Raw genomic sequence first — 20,676 nt, 5'->3', positions numbered from 1 at the left:
TCCGCAAGACGCACGCGGTTCTGTTTATTAACCGTTAGAGCGCCAAAAGTTACGGACTGCAGCTTTAAAATCACTATTATCATTAATTTGTTGGCATGAATGATTCTCAAATCATGCAGCTTGTAGGGCAGAGGTGTGCTTTTACTTTTTAAAGTAGTCAGATTTTACAAGTTAAAATTGGAAGAATAATCCTGTACCAACATTAAAGGAGAAATCTTAGCCTTGTCTTAGGACTATAATGTCATAGAGAAAGCCACCCAGAGCACCCTAGCAACTGCATAGCAACATGCTAAAACACCTTAGCAACGCCCTGGCATCAACACAACTACACTCTAACATTGTGGAGGTGACTTTTGCACAGGGAAGCACTGCTTACATTTTGTTTAGAAAACAAAAAAAAGTTACTTTAGTTTAATTATTTATTGTATTTGTAATTGAAAAAATTGGTAGTTGAAGCATTCTTGCGTTATATTGTTTCTTTTTGACCTTCCTGTGTTTTTTTGGTTTGTGGACATGTATATTTTTTCATTGTTTGTTTCATGGAGATACTAGGGAACCCTTTTAAATGCACTGGACATTGGGACAGAGCACCTAGTGAGCCGTCACAGACATCGCTCAGTGTCACCAGTGTGAAATGAATCCCTTGATGCACACCCACTCTTACTCACCCTCATACCCACAAATACAAACACACACACTCACTCATTTAGCCCCCTTTAGTTCCCTTCTGTGGCCGTCTGACACCCCGCAGGGCCCTTTCCGAGGTTTCTACGGTGACCAGTGCTCCTCTTTGTCTTAAGCGCTGTGTGGCTGCTCACCCATTCATCTCGTCTTCAATAGTGCTGGCCACTCTCACGATAGCCCTCAGTATGCTCTGACCGAGCTTGAGAACCCAGTGCATGAGATCATGCTAATAATGACATTTCTGACTCCTCCCTCTTTCCTCTCTCTTTTTTAGGAGAAAGAGCCGAATGTGGAACTACAAGGTAAGAGAGTTGTGCTGATGATGAGATTCCCATTTTCAAAAACAAATTAAAGGTTCTTAATTGGCATCTGTGGTCCCGTGAAGAACCTTTACCATCCATGGAAACTTTCCATTGCACAAATGCAATTTGTAGTGGAAAAAGGTTCCTTAGAGTATTAATATGTTCTTCACACTTGGAAACAAAAGGTTATTTAAAGAACTGTTCACTGTAAGGTTCTTTGGGGAACTCAAAATGTTTCTTCTATGATATACTCTTAAAAAAAGATTATTTATTGACATCTATGGTTCTTTGAAGAACCTTTAACATCAATGGAACGTTTGCATTGCACAAAAGGTTCTTTATAGTGGAAAACAATTCTTTAGATTATTAAAATGTTCTTCATACTAAGAAAAAAATGGTTCTTTTCAGAACTGTTCACTGAAAGTTTTTTTTGGGGAACCCAGAATGGTTCTTCTATGGCATCATTGTAAAAACCCCTTTTGGAAACTTCATTGTTAAAGGGGTCATCAGATGCTACATGCACTTTTACAAGTAGTTTGAACTGAAATGTGTGTTGGCAGTGTGTGTACACAACCACCCTAAAATTATAAAAAAAGATTAGCAAGTTTCACGATGAATTAAACAGTCTAAAGTAAATTAAAGTAAAAGTAAACAGTCACTCAGAGAGCAGCTCGGAAGAGAGGAAAATGCTACAAAACAGCTTGCTCTGAAAAGAGCTGTTTTTGACAGGGTAAAAAAGGTGTTTTTTACACTACCATTGAGAAATTTGAACCAAGCTCTATGTTACAGACTTTTCATTAAGACCCTAAAGAATTATATCAAGTTGTGGAAAATGGGCATCCGATGACCCCTTTAAGATTGTATAACTATGAAAACACCCTTTATTTTTAAGAGTGAAGATATACTCTTTTACCTCAACATTTCAAGATTTTTGTCCAATTAAATAGTATCTAAAGAAAACTGCACTTGTTAAACCATTGGGTCATTAAAGAATAAGATTCAGTCCGTGTTATACCTCTCATCCATATCCATTATTCATTATCCATTTCCATGATTATTGTTTTTAATAGAAAAAAGTTGTTATGGCATTTTAGATTAAAAAGAGATTAAACCATTATTTTCAGTCCATTTTCTGCATGTTCATGTGCTAAAACAACCTCTAAAACACATAACAGCCCAGGGTAAAAGCAAGAGAGGACAAATAAAACTTTTTTGATATGGTGGTAAAAAGGGGGACTTGTCCTCAAGCTGTCACTGGCAGGGGTTCAACTCATGCTGGGTTATCCAAAATGTCCTCTGACAGTTGGAGAATGCTGAGAATAGAGCCTTCATGGTAAACAAATGGAGACCTCTTCTGACCTCTCAGTTGGGTGACATCTACCAGTGTTGCCATTGATAATCATATGCCCTTTATTTCAAATTTCAAATGAAACACACTGCACAGCTCCACAAATACAGCTGCAAATGCTTGACCAACGCGTATGTTGGTACTCCGACATATGAAATTGTGCTTATATAGCTAGAAGCATTTTCATTCACATACTTGCATAGAATATGTTTCAGGCCCAAATAATAAAGAGCAAAATATATATACTTAAGCATGCGTACATTCTCAATTTCATTGAAAACATTCATCTCTGTTAATGAATAATCACATAAGCAAATATAAACAACAGCTTGTGCTTGTGCCCTCAGGTTTACAATGAAAGTACAGAGCCATGTCATGTTTGACTTTGATTGCATTTACCATTCTGTCACAACAGCAATTATGTTTCCATAGCCAAATGTTTCAATAAGGGCCTGATTCAGTGCTCCTATAGGGAATAGAAAACTCCATGCAGTTGTTATCGGTTAATTTGAGGTCAAAAGCATTAGGATGTAATTACGATCTTTTAAAGAACAACAATTAATGCCTGTTGCTTATTTAAACCCCTCATTATTGACTGTTTCCTGCGCTGAGACATACCTAAGAGTCGAATAGTTGGGAAAGTGTTTGGCTATTTAGGTTTTAAGGTCTTTGATATAACATGTCATTCAGAGGGTTTTTTTGTGTGTGTTTTTGTTCCATCTAACCATCTCCATTCCCCAGACCCCCAACCCTTCCCCCGAAACCACAGAAATTGCGGAAACCAAGGCCTCGTTCCATCTATAACCATAAGCTGTTTAACGGCAATATGGAGAGTTTCATTAAGGTACCCACTGACTTTGGTGCTAACAGCGCCCCCTGGTGGGCTGGAGGGATGGCTGAAGCTCTGTCTATCTTTTCTCACTGACTCATGCGCTCACACCCTCTATTTGCTTCTGTTAATTTCCCGTCTTTCGCCAGGTGGCGATGATGCAGATGATAAGGGTGGCAGCTGATGCCCTCCTGCCTAAATACAGACTCAGCAGGGCCCATTAGTTTTTAAGGAACTGCCTTAATGCTAAATTCACGCAATTACGTGGTCAATTACCACTTAGATTTAAAGTATTTTGTTTAAAAATATATAAATAGAAGAAAAATCACGTGTATCACAGGTATCACGTTCTCCACATGCCTCCCTTAACTGCATCTCAAGCCATTCCAGCAGCCGCCCTAATGCTGTTCCACCCAGTCACCACGACGATACTGTCGTCTCCATGGCGATTCTGTCGTCCCTTCCTCTCTAACTGTGATTTTCTCACCTCTTTCACTCCTCTGCTCTGCTCTACGCTGCTTCTGTGTCCTAGGGGAAGACGGAATGCTCGTACCCGCAGTCAGGTACTGTAGAATAGGGCCAGGCATGGACTGTCTTTACCTTTCAGATAAGGTTGTAATACATTTGCTAAGACAAATGACATGTCATTGCTGCTTTCCACAACAGTTTCCACAACAGAGAAATTCTAACGAGCTTTCTGTAGCGACCTTCAGATGAGTTGCTATTAGCAGCCTTTGCTAGTGTGTTATGCCCTTGAGGACAGACATGCTTAATGCTTTGCTTTATTTTCTACTAAAAAAAACGAACAAATATTTTAAATTTTTTAGTTTTATGTATATATTACCTATTTTTAAAGCATTTAGAAAATGTTAAATACTTATTTAAAGGTGCACCAAGCATTTTTTCCAGTTTAAAAAAGATTTGCATCTAATGTCTGTGTAGATTCATAACTATATCATCATTAAATTTGTATCTAATGATACACAAATGTGTTAAAACAATTTGTTTAGTTATACAATAAAATTAAAATAATGTGTACTCACATGAGGTAAAACTCCAGTCATAGCAGTAGCCTAGAAAAAGCTGTTTTAATTCTATAAATTCATATTCCATGAGAAAACATGTCCAATATGATAGATTATATTGATAAAGCAGGTCGTTTTTAGCTGGTCATGTGATCTCAGCATGGACGCCTAGTGATGCGACCAGTTCCATGTTAAATATAACAGGTTTATTAGGAGTGTACATAATATACATTTTATACTATTTTATAATTTTATGCTACTTTTAGTGCTTTTTGTTTACTTTTTAATCAGGGAAAAATTAGCAGGTGCACCTTTAAAGGAAATAATTTGTTCACCCTCGTGATGTTCCAAACTTGTATGAAAATTTTTCTTGTTTTTGTCCATACAATGAAAGTTGTTTAGGTCTAATTTTATTTGATTCGGACTTGGTTAAAACTATCTTTAAAATGTCAAAATATCTCCTTTTTTGTTCCCCGGAAGAAGAAAGTCAGGTTTGGGTCACATGAGTGTGAGTAAATGATGATAAAAATAAAAAAAACCTGTCAATTTTTGAACTATCCCTTTAAATCTCAGCCACAGCTTTAAAACTGGTGCCGTTTTGTAATGATTGTTGTCTTTCAGGATTCAGGTCAACCCATTCCTCTGGTGGTGGAGAGCTGTATACGATACATTAATCTATATGGTAAGCAGTTCAAGGAAAGGTTGCTAATTGATTGCAGATAAACATGCTGACTCAGGAGCTACTGGAAACCATTAGAGAGCTCTCCAAAAACAACACATCCCCTTATCATTCACAGAGTGCTCAACATTCTCAACCAGAGTGAGACACAGATGCTAATTAGAATAAGGACTCATCTGTTGTAAGTTTTAGTGATCCCGTGATACTTTGGAAATAGTTCCATATAAAGTCCATCTGTCAGGGTGAAGCTGAAGTTAGTGAATTTCGAAAATGACATCAGTTTGGCTGCAAAGTATTCAATGGATTGATGATTTATTATGCTGCTAGAGACTATAGATTTTTATGGATGTCAAGGCAGAAAATAATAATGCTATAAATTCTATTCTTTCAGCTGGCTCAAAGGTTGTTAACAAGAAACCTGATCTACTCTTTCTTTGAGATTATTGCTTTAAGATCACAGGCATTCCCTCAGGATCCAATGAAATCTCAGAAAATGATTGGAATTTCTTTAGCAACTCATATGTGCCAAAAAAAAATTAAGGACCACTTAGAGGGAAATGTTGTATTTCCTCCTGTGCGCATCTTGTTTTGAGCTGGAAATAATGCAATTGCCTTGCTTTTCTTTACATTTTCCAGGGCTGCAACAACAAGGCATATTCCGAGTTCCTGGATCTCAGGTGGAAGTCAACGATATTAAAAATTCATTTGAAAGAGGTTAGTCCCCTAGAGATGAACTGTAATTTTTTTTCAGTTATTTTTGTTTATGTACTTTCCAAACTGTAAATATGTTTCTTCCACACATCAGATCATCATTGCCGAGCAGAGGGTGTAAATAACATCAGAAAATTAAATTTAGTAGCAGGATTTCGATTTACAAAAGCTTTCCTGTGAAACAAATTGATTCCACATTTAGCTCATGTTTGCAGATACAAACAATCATCTGCCTTGTTTTGATATTGACAAATGATGTATTAAATTATATAAGCCATTTCTAAGGCTATTCCGTCGTCAAAATCCTTCGATTTGCACTGAAACATTTACTACCTAGAAAATAAAAAAGAATAATAATGATAACAGAAAATCGTTTAGTACATTCAAATAGCAAATTCTGAAAATAGTAATACAGGGATTGGACAGCCAGAGTAACTGGTCATTAGGTGTTACACAGCAGTGTTGTTGATAAATAGCTATGTTTTAATGTGCAACCTTGTTATTGTGTCACAGGTAATTGAATCATCAGCAAAAAAGTATATATATACTAAGGTGCCTGCTAGTGCCTGAATTTGGGTTCTTGTAAAGCTTAGGGAACTAAGGAGCAGAAAGAGACAAATCCCTATTTTGTAGACCCTTAACTTAATTGTGTTATTACTTACTTTACGTTATTACTTATTATTATATATTAGGAATGTGTGTGTGTGTGTCTATTTTTCTCCTATAATCCCTATTTTTTCCACCATTTATTTCAGGTGAGGACCCACTGGTTGATGATCAGAGCGATCGTGACATCAACTCTGTGGCTGGTGTTCTCAAGCTGTATTTCAGAGGGCTGGAGAACCCTCTGTTCCCCAAGGAGCGCTTCCTGGATTTGATCTCCACCATCAGTGAGTGTTTCATTCAGTTGCAGGATAGGTTGAAATGTCACTGGAGTGATTAAACCTGGTATTACTCCATAGATTGCTGTTATTTGTTGTATGTTTCTACTGGTGCTTGGCTTTGTCTTTGCAATTTGACAAAGCAGTTTGTCAGTTTCTTATATTTTGCTTTTGGAAACAAAAAATGTCTGGCAAGAGAATGTAAAAAGTAAAACATAAGTAAACATACAAAAGATTGTTTTGGGATTGAGGCTAATATTTGACTGCCATTCACAAGTTTGGGGTCAGTAAAATTTTTATTTTTTATTTAGATTGCTGAAGGATTATGCAACACTGAAGACTGAAAAATATTTCACAGTATTACTGTATTTTTGATCAAATAAATGCAACCTTGGTGAGACTTCTTTCAAAAACATGAATCAGTCTTACCAACCCCAGATTTTGAACAGTTGTATATATTTTAAATGTGGAGCTTTTGGTTTATTTGTTTGAATGCTTGTTTGTCGATTTCTTGTTTCAGAACTTGAATCGTCTGCGGAAAGAGCCCACCACATCCAGCAGATCATCATCACCCTTCCTCGTACCATCATCATCGTCATGAGATACCTGTTTGCTTTTCTAAATCAGTAAGTTTTATATTTCACAAACTTTTTTTGTGCCATACTTTAAAGAAGTTGACCTGCAGTTACACGCGTGCATGCTCAAAAGTGGGAGGCTAATCTGTAATTTTACCACACTGCCTTCACAGCATCTCTGCATCTCACCATTTATATGAATAGCAGCAGTCACAAGCAAAGACATTCCTTATATTTACAAAGAGCTATTCAGCAGCACCTACCATTATTGTCTAATTTATGACCATGTCTGTCAAGTCAAGTGCTTTAGAGGATATTTACACCAGAAGAAACCGATCAGTCTGTACTGTACTATACCTGTCCTCTTCTCCTTGTTTTTTATTGATGCTTCCTGTTCTCACCCTCCCCCAGGCTGAACAAAGAATTTGATTTAACTTCATGAGTTTTCCCTCTGACTTCTTCCCCCCCCCCCTTTCATTTGCTCTCGGTGCTCGCAGCTCTGACTCAGTTGAACTTCACTTCTGCAGTCAAGAGACTTCCCAATGAGAGATGAGCTGAAAGATAATGCACTGTACATGAAGATGAATTCTCTTGGACAAAGTTATGAATTAGTATATTGAAATAGACAGCAGGAGTAAGAGTGAAAGTTTTTGATAAATTGTAATTCCTGCAGCATTACATCACCTTTAAGAACATAAACTTTTTTTTACTATCTCTGTCTCTTCATCCTAGTCTGTCCCAGTACAGTGATGAGAACATGATGGACTCATATAACCTTGCCATCTGTTTTGGACCCACTCTGATGCCCATCCCGGATGCTCAGGACCCTGTGGCCTGCCAGGCTCATGTTAATGAGGTCATCAAGACCATCATCATCCACCACGAGGTCATCTTCCCCAGCCTGCGTGAGCTGGACGGTCCTGTCTATGAGAAATGCATGACTGGAGGAGAGGAGTACTGGTGAGCTCTAGACTTTAGCTGGATTTTGTGGTTAGTAAGGAATGTCATAATTCCTCCATTAGAGCCAGCCGTGGCTTAAACTGAGCTCTCTACTATGAATGGGGAGTTTCACACTCGGGTCATATAAAGTGGAGTACCTGAGGCATACTTTTGTAACCTATTGCTAAAAGCAGTATTTCTACTTATAAAAAGATCCATGATACAGTGTTGTTATCAGAAGGAAATACCATATGGTTCTTTGATATATACTGTTGTTCTAAAAGATTACCATATTAATATACCATAGATTACTTGTTATTCCTAGGCACTTGGTGGAAATGGTTTGCTTTGGTTATTATTAGTAATAAATGTAAACACAGTACCGTTGAAAAGTTTGGGGCCAGTAAGATTTTTTTTAGAAATTAGATTCTGATGAATCAAATGAATCATTAGATTATGCTCACTAAAGCTGCATTTATTTGATAGAAATACAGTAAAAATGGTTAAATCTCAGCTGTGAAATAAAACTGTGAACTTAAACTTAAACTGTGAAATATTATTACAGTTTAAAATAACAGTTTTCTGTTTTCATATTAAAAAAATTCATTTATTCCATGTAATGGCAAAACTGAATTTTCAGCAGCCATTGCTCCAGTCTTCATTGTCACATGATCCTTTAGAAATCATTCTAATATGTTGATTTGGTGCTCACAAAAACATTATTATTATAAATGCTGAAAACCGTTTTTCTGCTTAATATTGGTGGAAACTATGATGCTTTTCTTAGACAAATAGAAAATTCAAAAGAACAGTATTTATTTGAAATAAAAGTAGAATCAATATTTTGTTGTTAGTAAGGAATGTCATAATTCCTCCATTAGAGCCAGCCGTGGCTTAAACTGAGCTCTCTACTATGAATGGGGAGTTTCACACTCGGGTCATATAAAGTGGAGTACCTGAGGCATACTTTTGTAACCTATTGCTAAAAGCAGTATTTCTACTTATAAAAAGATCCATGATACAGTGTTGTTATCAGAAGGAAATACCATATGGTTCTTTGATATATACTGTTGTTCTAAAAGATTACCATATTAATATACCATAGATTACTTGTTATTCCTAGGCACTTGGTGGAAATGGTTTGCTTTGGTTATTATTAGTAATAAATGTAAACACAGTACCGTTGAAAAGTTTGGGGCCAGTAAGATTTTTTTTAGAAATTAGATTCTGATGAATCAAATGAATCATTAGATTATGCTCACTAAAGCTGCATTTATTTGATAGAAATACAGTAAAAATGGTTAAATCTCAGCTGTGAAATAAAACTGTGAACTTAAACTTAAACTGTGAAATATTATTACAGTTTAAAATAACAGTTTTCTGTTTTCATATTAAAAAAATTCATTTATTCCATGTAATGGCAAAACTGAATTTTCAGCAGCCATTGCTCCAGTCTTCATTGTCACATGATCCTTTAGAAATCATTCTAATATGTTGATTTGGTGCTCACAAAAACATTATTATTATAAATGCTGAAAACCGTTTTTCTGCTTAATATTGGTGGAAACTATGATGCTTTTCTTAGACAAATAGAAAATTCAAAAGAACAGTATTTATTTGAAATAAAAGTAGAATCAATGCATCCTAGCTAAATAAAAGTATTATTTTCTTTAAAAAAAAACCTACTGACTCCAGACTTTTGAATGTATTTATCAAACATGCTGTTTTAAAAGCAAGACTCCTAATGCTGTTTTTTTTTACCCTGTTCTTACTCTTTGCTATGACTTCTGCGTAATGACTCTTAACCGTGGTAAAATTAATGTGTAACACAGTCTCTTGTGGCATATTGCTTTAAATCCCCATTAAATAATTTTTTTTATCCACAATGCTTTCAATGCCTTATGTTTCATGAGTCTCTAATATTGATACTATCAGAATTGATTACTGTTTGCGGGACATTGCAGAACTGTAATTGTCATGGTTTTTCCAATGCTGGCATTATCATGTGTACAGTTATTGTGTTTACTGTGCTTTTAAACAACTCTTTCTCTTTGTGTTTGTTTATGTGTGTATATTCACACAGTGACAGCCCTCACAGTGAACCAGGCACCATTGATGAAGCAGACAACTGCACCGAACCACACACGAGCGATGATGGTACAGGCATTTATGCATTCATTCAATGCTTTATGTACACTCTTATCATTCTTATCATTGTCTCTTATGGAAAGATGCTGTATTGTATTGAAAAAGAGACAAATATCCAGAAGCAAAAATCAGCATTTGAGGTTTTTAGTTTACTTAACAAATAGAAGTACAGTCGGATGTTTATGTTAGCCTTTGGGGTTGAAAGGAATCAAAATGACCCCATATTGCTTCCTAAAGAAAAAGAAAAATAGTTTTGCCTTTTTGTATTTTGAAGATGTTGTGCTGATTAGCATTGCTGTGTTGTGCTCTGGATGACCTTTCGGGCTTGTGTGTGTATATGTGTGTGCACATGGATGTCAACCACATAATTGACATCAGATGTCAAAGCTGGCATTGAAACATCTGGGTCATATTCAGTTTAATCGAAACAAAACAATATTATTCATACAACCACAGCCAATAAGCGACTTTGACTGTGCTGCAAAAAATCTTTCAGTATTTGTTGTGTATTTGTATATATGTATATAATTGAGGTAAATTGAATTTAGTTTTTTAAGAAGGTTTATATATTGAAAGAAATGCTTCATACACACCATGTTGTGTTGTTTGGTGGATGTTATCATTGACATTTAAATCAGCCAATCAGAGTGGTGCCCTTTCAGCAGTGTGCATCCTTATTGGCTGGTAAGCTATGAGGAGATAAAAAAGATGATCTCAAATTGAAACCTGGCAGCACAGATTCATAAACTGTTATATGAATCCAGGTCTTAAAAATGTCGTTCTCTCTGCTTTTTTCTTCACTCCCTTCCTCTCTCCCCCTTCACCCTCTTAATTTCTCACATGTAAATGATAGCATTGTCTAGCAATATTTCCGTTGCTATATTAAATGAAGACACAGACGGAAATATCTCTTTTGGCCCAGTTTCAGCAATCTTTGTGCTTCATCTCTCTTCCAGCCCTTGGTTTTCTCTGCTTAATTGCCTCCTCCTTTGCCTTTTATCACTTTGTTTTCCTCCTCTCCCTCTCTCTTGCACGGTCTTTGTTCAGGGTGAGTAAACAGGTCTCACGGGGCTTCCTGTGCTCACTCCCTTCATTTACTGATTGATGGAGCTGCTCTCGCTCGCTAACCCCAAACACCAGCCACATCGCTGATACCATCTCTCGCATACAGCTCACTGCTCATTCAAGAAGTTTTTTTTTTCTTTTCAGTTTCACTAAAATGGTTTTGCTCTCAACTAATGGGTTAAGAGTGGATCCTTTTAAACACTAAAATAGAATATAGTTGGTTTTTCTGTTGAAAGGTGCACTCATTAATTTACTGCACTTTCTTATTCTTCTAGCTATTTTACCTATAGCAGCACTTTCTTATTCTTCTAGCTATTTTACCTACCACAGCTGTTTTATTCTGCAGGTTGCCATCTCATGATGGCCACCATGTTGAGATTGTATGGCCAGTCATGTCTTGCATTGTAAATGCATACTTCAGGATAATTCCTCTTGGTCTCACACTTTCCAGACAACATTATGTCACACTTTAGTCAACCTGTGGTAACGTCACATAAATGTCAGTGGTGCTCCAGAGCTGGTGGGGGCAGCAGAGAGGCCAATGCTGTCATTTCAGACCTTTACAAAGACAAATAAGCCAGAAAATTTTTTTAATCTACTGTAGAGATTATGTATTATGCTTGGAAATGCATACTGCTATACTACTACTTTTAATATTTCTGCTGTATACAATATGTACAGTATATAATAAGTACTACACTTAATACTAAAATGTGTAGTTGATAACAGAGTACACTTTGAGGAATGCTGGATCCTAAAATGCAGTGTGCTTTACGTGATCTTTTGATATTTTATCTGCCATATATACTGTATATATATATATATATATATATATATATATGTAAAATATATATTTCTGAAAGCAATTATAACTGATGCCTCTTATGAAATTAAATATGCATGCAATGAGTCCATGTGACAAACTTAAAGGGATAGTTCACCCAAAAATAAACTTTGTCATAATTTACTCACCCTCATGTCGTTCCAAAACCGTATGACTTGCTTTCTTTTTGTGGAATATGAAAGAAGATATTTTGAAGAATGTTGGTAATCAAATTGTTTCAGCTCTTAACTTCCATTGTATTTTTTTGTCCATACAATGGAAGTCAATGGGAACCTGTTTGGTTGCCAACATTCTACAGAAAATGTTTTGCAGTGCAGAATGAAGAAATACAGGTTTAGAAAGATATGAGGATGAGTAAATTATGACAGAATTTTTGGACTATGAGCGGACTATCCCTTTAATAATGTGACAGCAATGCCACATATTACATAATGCATAATTTGTTTTTAAATACTAAGCTGTATTAAGTGTATACTAACCAAAAAAACAGTTTGGTAGTATTCCATTCCAAAATAGCCAAAATTATTTTTATTGGTGATGGGAATTTGTTTTTGTTGAGCCGTAGTAAAACATTCAAAGTAATCATGTTTTTAGAGGTAGCTCTTCCTATAAACCTCTTTAAACATGTTACTGGCTGAATCAAATGCTGTGTATGCTGATGTATATGTTCGTGATCCACACTGACATTCTGTTTTGATCTGTCTGGTGCTCTGATCTGGAATCAGCCTTCTCTCAGGAGCTCATCAGCCAAAGCCTGTCATATGCATGACTTCAGGACTGTTTGAAGTCACATGCTATAACAGTGCTATCGCAACTTCCCGTTACTTCGGCACATTCTGAGAAATCGCAATCAGATTCTTAACCTTCAATCCAGCCAATCAGGTGCAGTCACAATGGAAAAAAAATCAAACGACATACAGAATTGCAAAAGCTGATTTTCTCTCTCTCTCTTCATTTCCGTTCTTCCTCTTTCCTTCCACTTCTGTTCCATGCCTGTATTTAATTTCACCCCTGGGTGGAGACCCTAATGAAACGGATTGGTTTCTTTTAGTTGACTTGGAGATTTCCTGCCAAGCACTGATTTGCTCTGTATATCTCCTTAACCCTGAATGTGACCCCACTGTCTGTTTGCCCCTGGCAGCTGGGTGGCAGATTGGATAGGATTTAGATAAAGTCCACTTTGCATTTTAGCAGCCCATCTGTATTAGAAATGTGCCTGTTTCTTTGTGGTCCTGATGGGGTAAAAGATGAGATCATATCCTGATGTGTAAGACCTAAACGGGATGAATGCGAGTCTGTATGATATTGAACAGTATCTATTTGACAACTAAATGCACATACAAGCTTTTGCTGTGCACACTGCTTGCTGAACAGACTGATCAGTTACATCTTTCCCTAAGAATAAATGAACCATGTAAGTACACTTGATCACACTGAATGCAGTGTGTTTCTTCCATACAGAAGCAAATCTGAAATACTGCATTGCAGTGATCCATGTATTTTTTGTTCAAAGACTATGTTGTTGTTTTTTGTTGTTGTTTTGTTTTATTTCATTTAGCTTTGTTTTTGTTTTTGTTTAGCTTGCTTTTTGTTTTTGTTTGGCTTGCTTTTTGTTTTGTGAATTACAACAATTCATCTACGAACTTTTCAGTATCTTTGACATGATGTGATGAGAGGGGCAGGGCCGAGAGCCGTGGAAACGGAGCGAGGCCGGTGGAGGAAATGCTAATGCACGACACCTGCGCCACTCACCGGTCTCGAGTCCCACAGAGGAGCTCCGGAAGAATAAAAGGAGGAGTGACGACAGTGTTGGACGAGAGAGGACCAGGCCTGGATTTCTCTCCTCTCTTTTATCTTTCCGGAGCTCCGCCGTGGAACTTGAGACCGGTGAGTGGTGCAGGTGTCACTCATTATCAATTACTCCACCGGCCTCGCTCCGTTCCCACGGCTCTCGGCCCCGCCCCCACTCGTCACATATGACATGATGACATTTTGCATTGTTGTTTTGTTTTTTGTTTGGTTTTGGCTTTGCTTCGCTATATTGTTTTCAGAGAATTACGACAATCTATGGACTTTGCAATATTTTTTGTGTATAAAATCTAATGGTTTCTGTTTCTGCAGTCCAATTCACCCACTGTGAAATATCATTGCTCCAAAATCTTACATCACGTAACTGTTTATTTAACATCTAATAAGTTCAGTGTCATGCAGTAGTTTTGCGTTTATTCTGGACAGACAAATTGCTTGTCGCTGGAAACTTGTCATATCATGCCTAGCCAAGACACGGTGTGACTGTGTGTTTTTGCTGAGAACCAGCTGGGATCATGACAGATTTTGAGTCTGTTGCAGTGCTTTGAAGCTCTCTGAAAATTTGTTGACATAATTCTCTGTGCAAACATGTTAATGAGTGCTACTTTCCCTGTTCCTCTCTCTCTCTCACACGCACAGAGGTGGAGCAGATTGAAGCCATTGCAAAATTTGATTACATGGGTCGGACTCCTCGCGAGCTGTCCTTCAAAAAAGGCGCATCCCTTTTGCTGTATCATCGCGCATCTGAGGACTGGTGGGAGGGCCGACACAATGGGGTTGACGGCCTCATACCTCACCAGTACATAGTAGTACAAGACTTGTGAGTATCTAAATTAAATAATTTTTCATTTAATAATTTTTATATAGTCCTGGCACTAGTTACAGGACAGTTTAATACATGTTGCTTTGTGAAAGTGTTGCCCTCTGGGTAATATATGACTAATCAACCAGGCCATCTGGCCTGAGTTCATACCGTAACAGCTCAAGTGAGAATCAAATAGTTCCCTCCATTAACACTTTAGACTTTAATTAAAATTTAACAGCACTGAGTGGCAGTTAAAGAATGCCCTTACACGGAGTCTAATTGTGTTTCTGAAGCACCAAGCATTAGTGGTGCCTTAATGTGCTAGGAATGCATTTATGTCAAAGCTCGTTGGGTGCAGTCGGACATGACGTACTTCACTTCACATCACTGAGGTTAAAGTGAAAGTAAGCCGATCAAGTGTTCAGGGGCTTTCTGCTCCTATGTTACCGCTTTATAAGATCTTGAGATAACATGAAAGTGCAGCGTCCTTGAGTTGACCATATTTATATCATCAGCTGTTATTAACTGTCCTACTGCTGTTTCAGTAATTACTAAAATGATGACATGCTCATTATCTCTTTGTATGGTCTAACCGGTGTCAGTTTGATGAATGAGATTATTAAAAGGGTCAGTCCAAGCCCCATTCCTAATATTGGAAGATTTGACAGCCGCAAATAAGGAAAATTTTGATTAATTCTTGAGATTAGAATTAAATTAAAAGAGACTACAGGTCGCCAGTTAGTCTACAGTAGAGGAGGGCGGAATTACCAAAATCTTGTATCACAATAGTTATAATCCAGTGATTTATCTACTTTAAAAATGAAAGGTACTTAAAGTTTGAGATTATGTGGGTTGCAAACTGCATGTTTCAATAGGAGCAAATTTCTGAATCCATGTTCAAACATCTAGTGGAAAGCCATACCAGAAGGATAGAAGCTGTTAGAGAGGATCAGCTTCCTGTTAATGGCAGTGGTTTTGAAATTAAGGTCCAACAAGCACATACTTCAGTCCATGCAGTGTGTTTAAAAGGCACTCCGAAAAATTAATTGCTGAAAGATTGCATAATGAAACATTTGGGCTGTAGACTTTTTCAGAGACTTTTTTTTCCCCCCTTGACTGTGACGTTCAACAGCTTCAGATTACCAAACACCTTCTGCTGTCGTCTCCCATGAGAACTGTAAAAGCAGCCCGAGAACATGCTGTGAAACTGTGATCAGTGGATGTTTGCTTGCTCACGGCTCTGGGAATGAGACGTGAAGTGAGAATGATGCAGGGGCTGCTGGGACTGAAAAATAAGAAACTAGAGGTTTCTTTCATTGCCAGCTTTATGTACATGGATTTTTTGATGTGTGTGTGACACTTTAGTTGTTTTTTATTTTTTATTTAGCTAGGACACATGAAATTAATCAAAAGTGACAGTAAAGACTTCTACAGTGTTACAAAAACACAGTGTTTTAAATAAATGCTGTTCTCGTGAACTTTCTATTCATCAAAGAATCCTGAAAAAAAGTAGCATGGTGCTGAGCACCAAATCGGCATATTAGAATAATTTCTGAAGGATGACAGAAATCATGTGACACTGAAGACTGGAGTAGTGGCTGCTACAGATCTTACAGAGTAATTTTTGTATCTGTCTCTTTAGGGATGATGCGTTCTCTGATAGTCTGAGTCAGAAGGCTGACAGCGAGGCCAGCAGTGGACCTTTACTGGACGATAAAGCCTCGTCTAAAAACGATCTGCAGTCCCCATGTGAACCTTCACCTGATTACAACTTTGGCGGGGTCATGGGCCGGTCAGTGGCTGATTATTCAGGATTCTGCTTGTATTTATTTCACATATTTTTGTCCTCAGGAAAAAATTATGATCTGAATTAAAGTGTGTAATCTTGTCCTGTTTCTCCTTGCAGCTTATTTACTTACTCTTGTTCGGCTTGTTTGTGACACGAATATTTAACTACATTTTTTTTACTCTTATTTGCAGTCTGCTTTGAGATAAAAACAATGGTGAAGGTCTGGATTTAAGTTTTTTTTGCCATCTCATTGTGTGTTTATGCAGGGTTAGGTTGCGTTCGGACGGGTCTGCCATTCCCCGGCGCCGCAGTGGCACTGACTCTCACAGTCCTCCCCGAGACACACCGCCGCGGGCCGCTGCCTGTCCCAGCAGCCCCCACAAGGTGGTGGTCAGTAGGGGCCACATAGAGAGTCCTGAGAAGAGGCGTTTGGGAACCTTTGGCAGTGCAGGCAGCATTAACTACCCTGAGAGAAAGGTCTATCCTGAGGGTCACCCACTCAGGCCTGTGCCAGGAGCAACAAGACACAGTAGCCTAGGAGACCACAAGTCCTTGGAGGCTGAGGCTTTAGCAGAGGTGGGTGTGTATGTTTATGTGTGTGCATGTATTTAGATTCTCATTAAATTTTACGGTGTTGTGTGTGTATATATACTCTGGAGGTCAAACTTTTGAATTAAGAATTTGTAATGTTTTTGAAAGAAGTCTCTTATACTGTATATTGACCAAGGCCCCAAGTTTGTTTCTGTGTTGGCCAAGCTGAATTTTCAGCATCATTACTCCAGTCTTCAGTGTCACATGATCCTTCAGAAATCATTATAATATGCTGATTTGGTGCTCAAGAATAATTTATTTTAAATATCAATGTTGAAAAAGTTGTGCAGCTTCATATAAAGAAAAAAAAACTTTTATTAAAAAACAATGCATTAAATTGATCAAAAGTGGCAGTAAAGACATTTATAATTTTAGAAAAGATTTCCATTTCAAATAAATGCTGTTCTTTTGGACTTTCTATTCCTACAGTAAAAGAATCCCCTCGAAAAAGTATCATGGTTTCCACGAAAATATTATATATTTTTTACTGTTTTGAACATTGATAATAAGAAATGTTTCTTGAGCAAATCAGCATATTAGAATAATGGTTAGAGCAGTGGCTGCTGAATAGTCAGCTTTTCCAAATACATTTTGAAAATAGAAAATTATTTTAAATTGTAATAATATTTCACAATATTAATATTTTTAATGTATGAATGTATGAAATAATAAAATATACAATCAGTGACATTTTTATTAATTTTTATTTTTTGTTTCAAATTATAAAATAGGTAAGTTGTAGATACCATTAAGGTATTTAAAAACAAAGTATTTGGAAACTTTTTTTTCCATTATTTTCTTATTTTACTTTTTAACACAAGAAAATTGTGTTAAAACATTGAGTTGCATATAAAAATAATAGCACCTTTCCTCAATTGCTATTTGAGGAATCATACAAGTCGAGGCTTACACTGCAAAATTTGGAAAGAAAAATAATATGCAAGCACCAGTAATTATTCAAAAAAATCATAAAATATATTTTGATTAATTATCATAATGTAATTAAATCGCCCCGATTTAAATAAAATATTTTTAAAGCATAATTTGCAATTGCTTCGATCAAACATTCAAATATTCTCAGTAAGTGTACCATTAATCTTCTTATATTTTGTACCCTTATAAATCAAAGCCCAGAAGGATTCAAAACTACTTTTAAGTTGTAGTCATGAAAGCTTTTTTGGTCTTTCTCTTGAGCCTTGCAATTAGCCTAGAATTCTGTGAGGCTGAAGAAGCTGGCAAGATTTAGTTAAGCAGAAACAAAGAGCTGGCACTAAAGCAGATATCAGCATGATATGACGGGATAGGCTGGCACTGATCCATGTGTTTCATTTGTGCACGGTTAAATAATGAAGTCTGACACATGGAACAGTTAATGATCTTTTGTAATGGCCCCTTTGTGTCTACACTCACCTAATGAAAAGAAAATGGCTTATGTGAATACAGACATCAAAATGAAGGCATGATTAATATTGTTGATATTGATATTGAAATGTGTTGTTTTGTATATTGATAATGCATTATAAGCACAGACTGCATGATCTGATTAACATCAATGCTTGTTGTGCAGTTTGGGAAATGTGTGTAAATGTGTTTGGGGGGGCGGTCTTCATGAGCCTTTTATCTTCTGAAGATAAAATTTTTATGGCATGCTCAGCTGCAAGACAGTCTTGAAAGGGAACTGGAAAGCAGTGACTTTATAGTCATCATTATCAGGATGGCAGAGACACTGTGTATATTAAACATAATCTGCCTCCGTGATATATTAGACCACTTCGGAAGAAAGTAAGATGAATTTCCAGGAAAGATGAGAGATTTCTAAGGCCATATACCTCTGTAAATACATTCTGTGCAGAAACCGACAAATTGAAGTTATCGATCATTTCTCGCGTCATAGTTATTAGCGGTGCTAGAGGATTTAAACACATCTTGCTTGACTTTGCAATATTAGAAATTCTTAACAAGTTAAGACAAAGGAAGTACAGAGAGCTATTTTCAACAACATGACTAAAAAACAATATTTCTTGAATGTATATAAATCTTTGTTAAATTTATCTCATCATCAAAATAAGACAAAAATGACTGAATTCAGTTAATATTTTGTCAAATGTATTTTTTAGCAATTTTAATTAAAACATACTGTTGTCAAAAACGCAAACTAGGTTCTAAATAAAATGCATGAACATTTGATTTTAATTTAAATATTGCTTTCTCGTCAACAATATTTTAAAGTTGCTGAAAAAGAAATTAATTACAAAATATTGACTGAATTTAAATATTAATTTTATTCAAAAATGGCGTTAATAAGCTAGTTCATGACTAAAATGCTTGAACATTTGGTTTAATTTCAAATGTTATGTTGTGTTGACTCAAATTCAATACTATCTTAGACTGAAATGAAAAATATCAAAATGTATTCTATATTTTGTCAAACGTTGTAAAAAAATATATACTGTTGACAAAAACGTAAACTAGGTTATGAATGCTTGAACATTTGGTTTAATATTAAATGCTATTTTTATTGAGTACAATTCAATGCCATTATAGAATAAAATGAAAAATTAATGACAATATTTTGCCATTAATTTGATTTTAAAGAATTTTCATTAAATGTAAAAATCTATGACTAGAACAAACAAACAAACAAACAAAAAAATGTAAAACGTGAACAATATTTTTTGTTACAGGATATTGAGAAGACAATGAACACGGCACTTCATGAGCTCCGTGAATTGGAACGCCAAAACACAGCCAAACAAGCTCCCGACGTTGTTCTGGACACTTTAGAACCGCTCAAGAACCCTGTTAGCTCAGAGCCAGCGAGCCCCTTACACACCATCATGATCCGAGATCCGGATGCGGCCCTGAGACGCAGCAGCAGCTCCACCTCCGAGATGATGACCACCTTTAAACCGGCTTTGTCGGCCAGATTGGCCGGAGCCCAGCTCAGACCTCCACCTATGAGACCCTTGCGACCCCCACCCACTCAGCACCGCTCCAGCAGCTCCAGCTCCTCTGGGGTGGGAAGCCCTGCTGTGACCCCCACAGAGAAGATCTTTCCAAATAACGCGAGCAATGCTGCAGCTTGTCCTGCCCTCCAGAACTGGACTGTACATAATAATAGAACCAAACGGTCACTCAAAGACTGTCTAACACGGCCAGCTACCTTTGAGCTGTTGTAAATAGAGATATATTGTACTTGAACTTATAATTCCTTTCGTTTGTAGAATAAGCGATATACATCTAAGTAACAACATAGCTAAGTGCTAAACATATATGAGATGCTGAAAACCAATATACCAACTAATTGTAAGACACCTGTGGTAAAATGTAGTTTTACTTGTATATAAATTTTGGGTAGGTTCTTTTTTTAAGTGTCAATCTTGTACAGCCGAGGACAGAACAGGCAGGGAGAATAGAACGGCTTTTATCAAAAACATTTACAACCAAGAAGCAAACAAATAATGAATCAATAGTCTGAGCCATTAATATTGATATTAGTTTGAGGCGTGCTCTACTTTTTTCTTCTCTGTGTTTTTTGGATCACGTCAGCTTCCTAATACAAAAAGCAGATCATCATGCCTAATTTACACGTGTAAATGCTTCATTCTTATCAAATTGCATGGCTTTAAGGCATTCCAATGAGCTCCATGTA

At 36.7% G+C, this 20,676-nt stretch overlaps 1 protein-coding gene across 1 annotated transcript in view; it reads left to right on the top strand.

Annotated features, from left to right (window-relative positions):
* The window catches only part of LOC107567070 (SLIT-ROBO Rho GTPase-activating protein 3), a 93,568-nt gene extending 73,296 nt beyond the window's left edge, over nucleotides 1–20,272 (top strand). The window contains exons 12-23 of the mRNA XM_016252663.1: nucleotides 3,696–3,726; nucleotides 4,810–4,870; nucleotides 5,504–5,581; nucleotides 6,334–6,468; nucleotides 6,980–7,085; nucleotides 7,767–7,994; nucleotides 10,057–10,130; nucleotides 14,479–14,659; nucleotides 16,287–16,436; nucleotides 16,700–17,009; nucleotides 19,709–20,131; nucleotides 20,249–20,272. Coding sequence (XP_016108149.1) covers nucleotides 3,696–3,726; nucleotides 4,810–4,870; nucleotides 5,504–5,581; nucleotides 6,334–6,468; nucleotides 6,980–7,085; nucleotides 7,767–7,994; nucleotides 10,057–10,130; nucleotides 14,479–14,659; nucleotides 16,287–16,436; nucleotides 16,700–17,009; nucleotides 19,709–20,131; nucleotides 20,249–20,272 — 1,801 coding nt within the window. The remainder of the gene's footprint in view (nucleotides 1–3,695; nucleotides 3,727–4,809; nucleotides 4,871–5,503; nucleotides 5,582–6,333; nucleotides 6,469–6,979; nucleotides 7,086–7,766; nucleotides 7,995–10,056; nucleotides 10,131–14,478; nucleotides 14,660–16,286; nucleotides 16,437–16,699; nucleotides 17,010–19,708; nucleotides 20,132–20,248) is intronic.
* The last annotated feature ends 404 nt before the right edge of the window (nucleotides 20,273–20,676 follow it).

This window comes from Sinocyclocheilus grahami, unplaced genomic scaffold (assembly GCF_001515645.1).
Source record: "Sinocyclocheilus grahami isolate Dianchi unplaced genomic scaffold, SAMN03320097.WGS_v1.1 scaffold1127.1, whole genome shotgun sequence".
NCBI classification, from domain to species: domain Eukaryota; kingdom Metazoa; phylum Chordata; class Actinopteri; order Cypriniformes; family Cyprinidae; genus Sinocyclocheilus; species Sinocyclocheilus grahami.
Note: the sequence above shows the minus strand (reverse complement) of the source record. Positions and strands in the feature narration are given on the sequence as shown.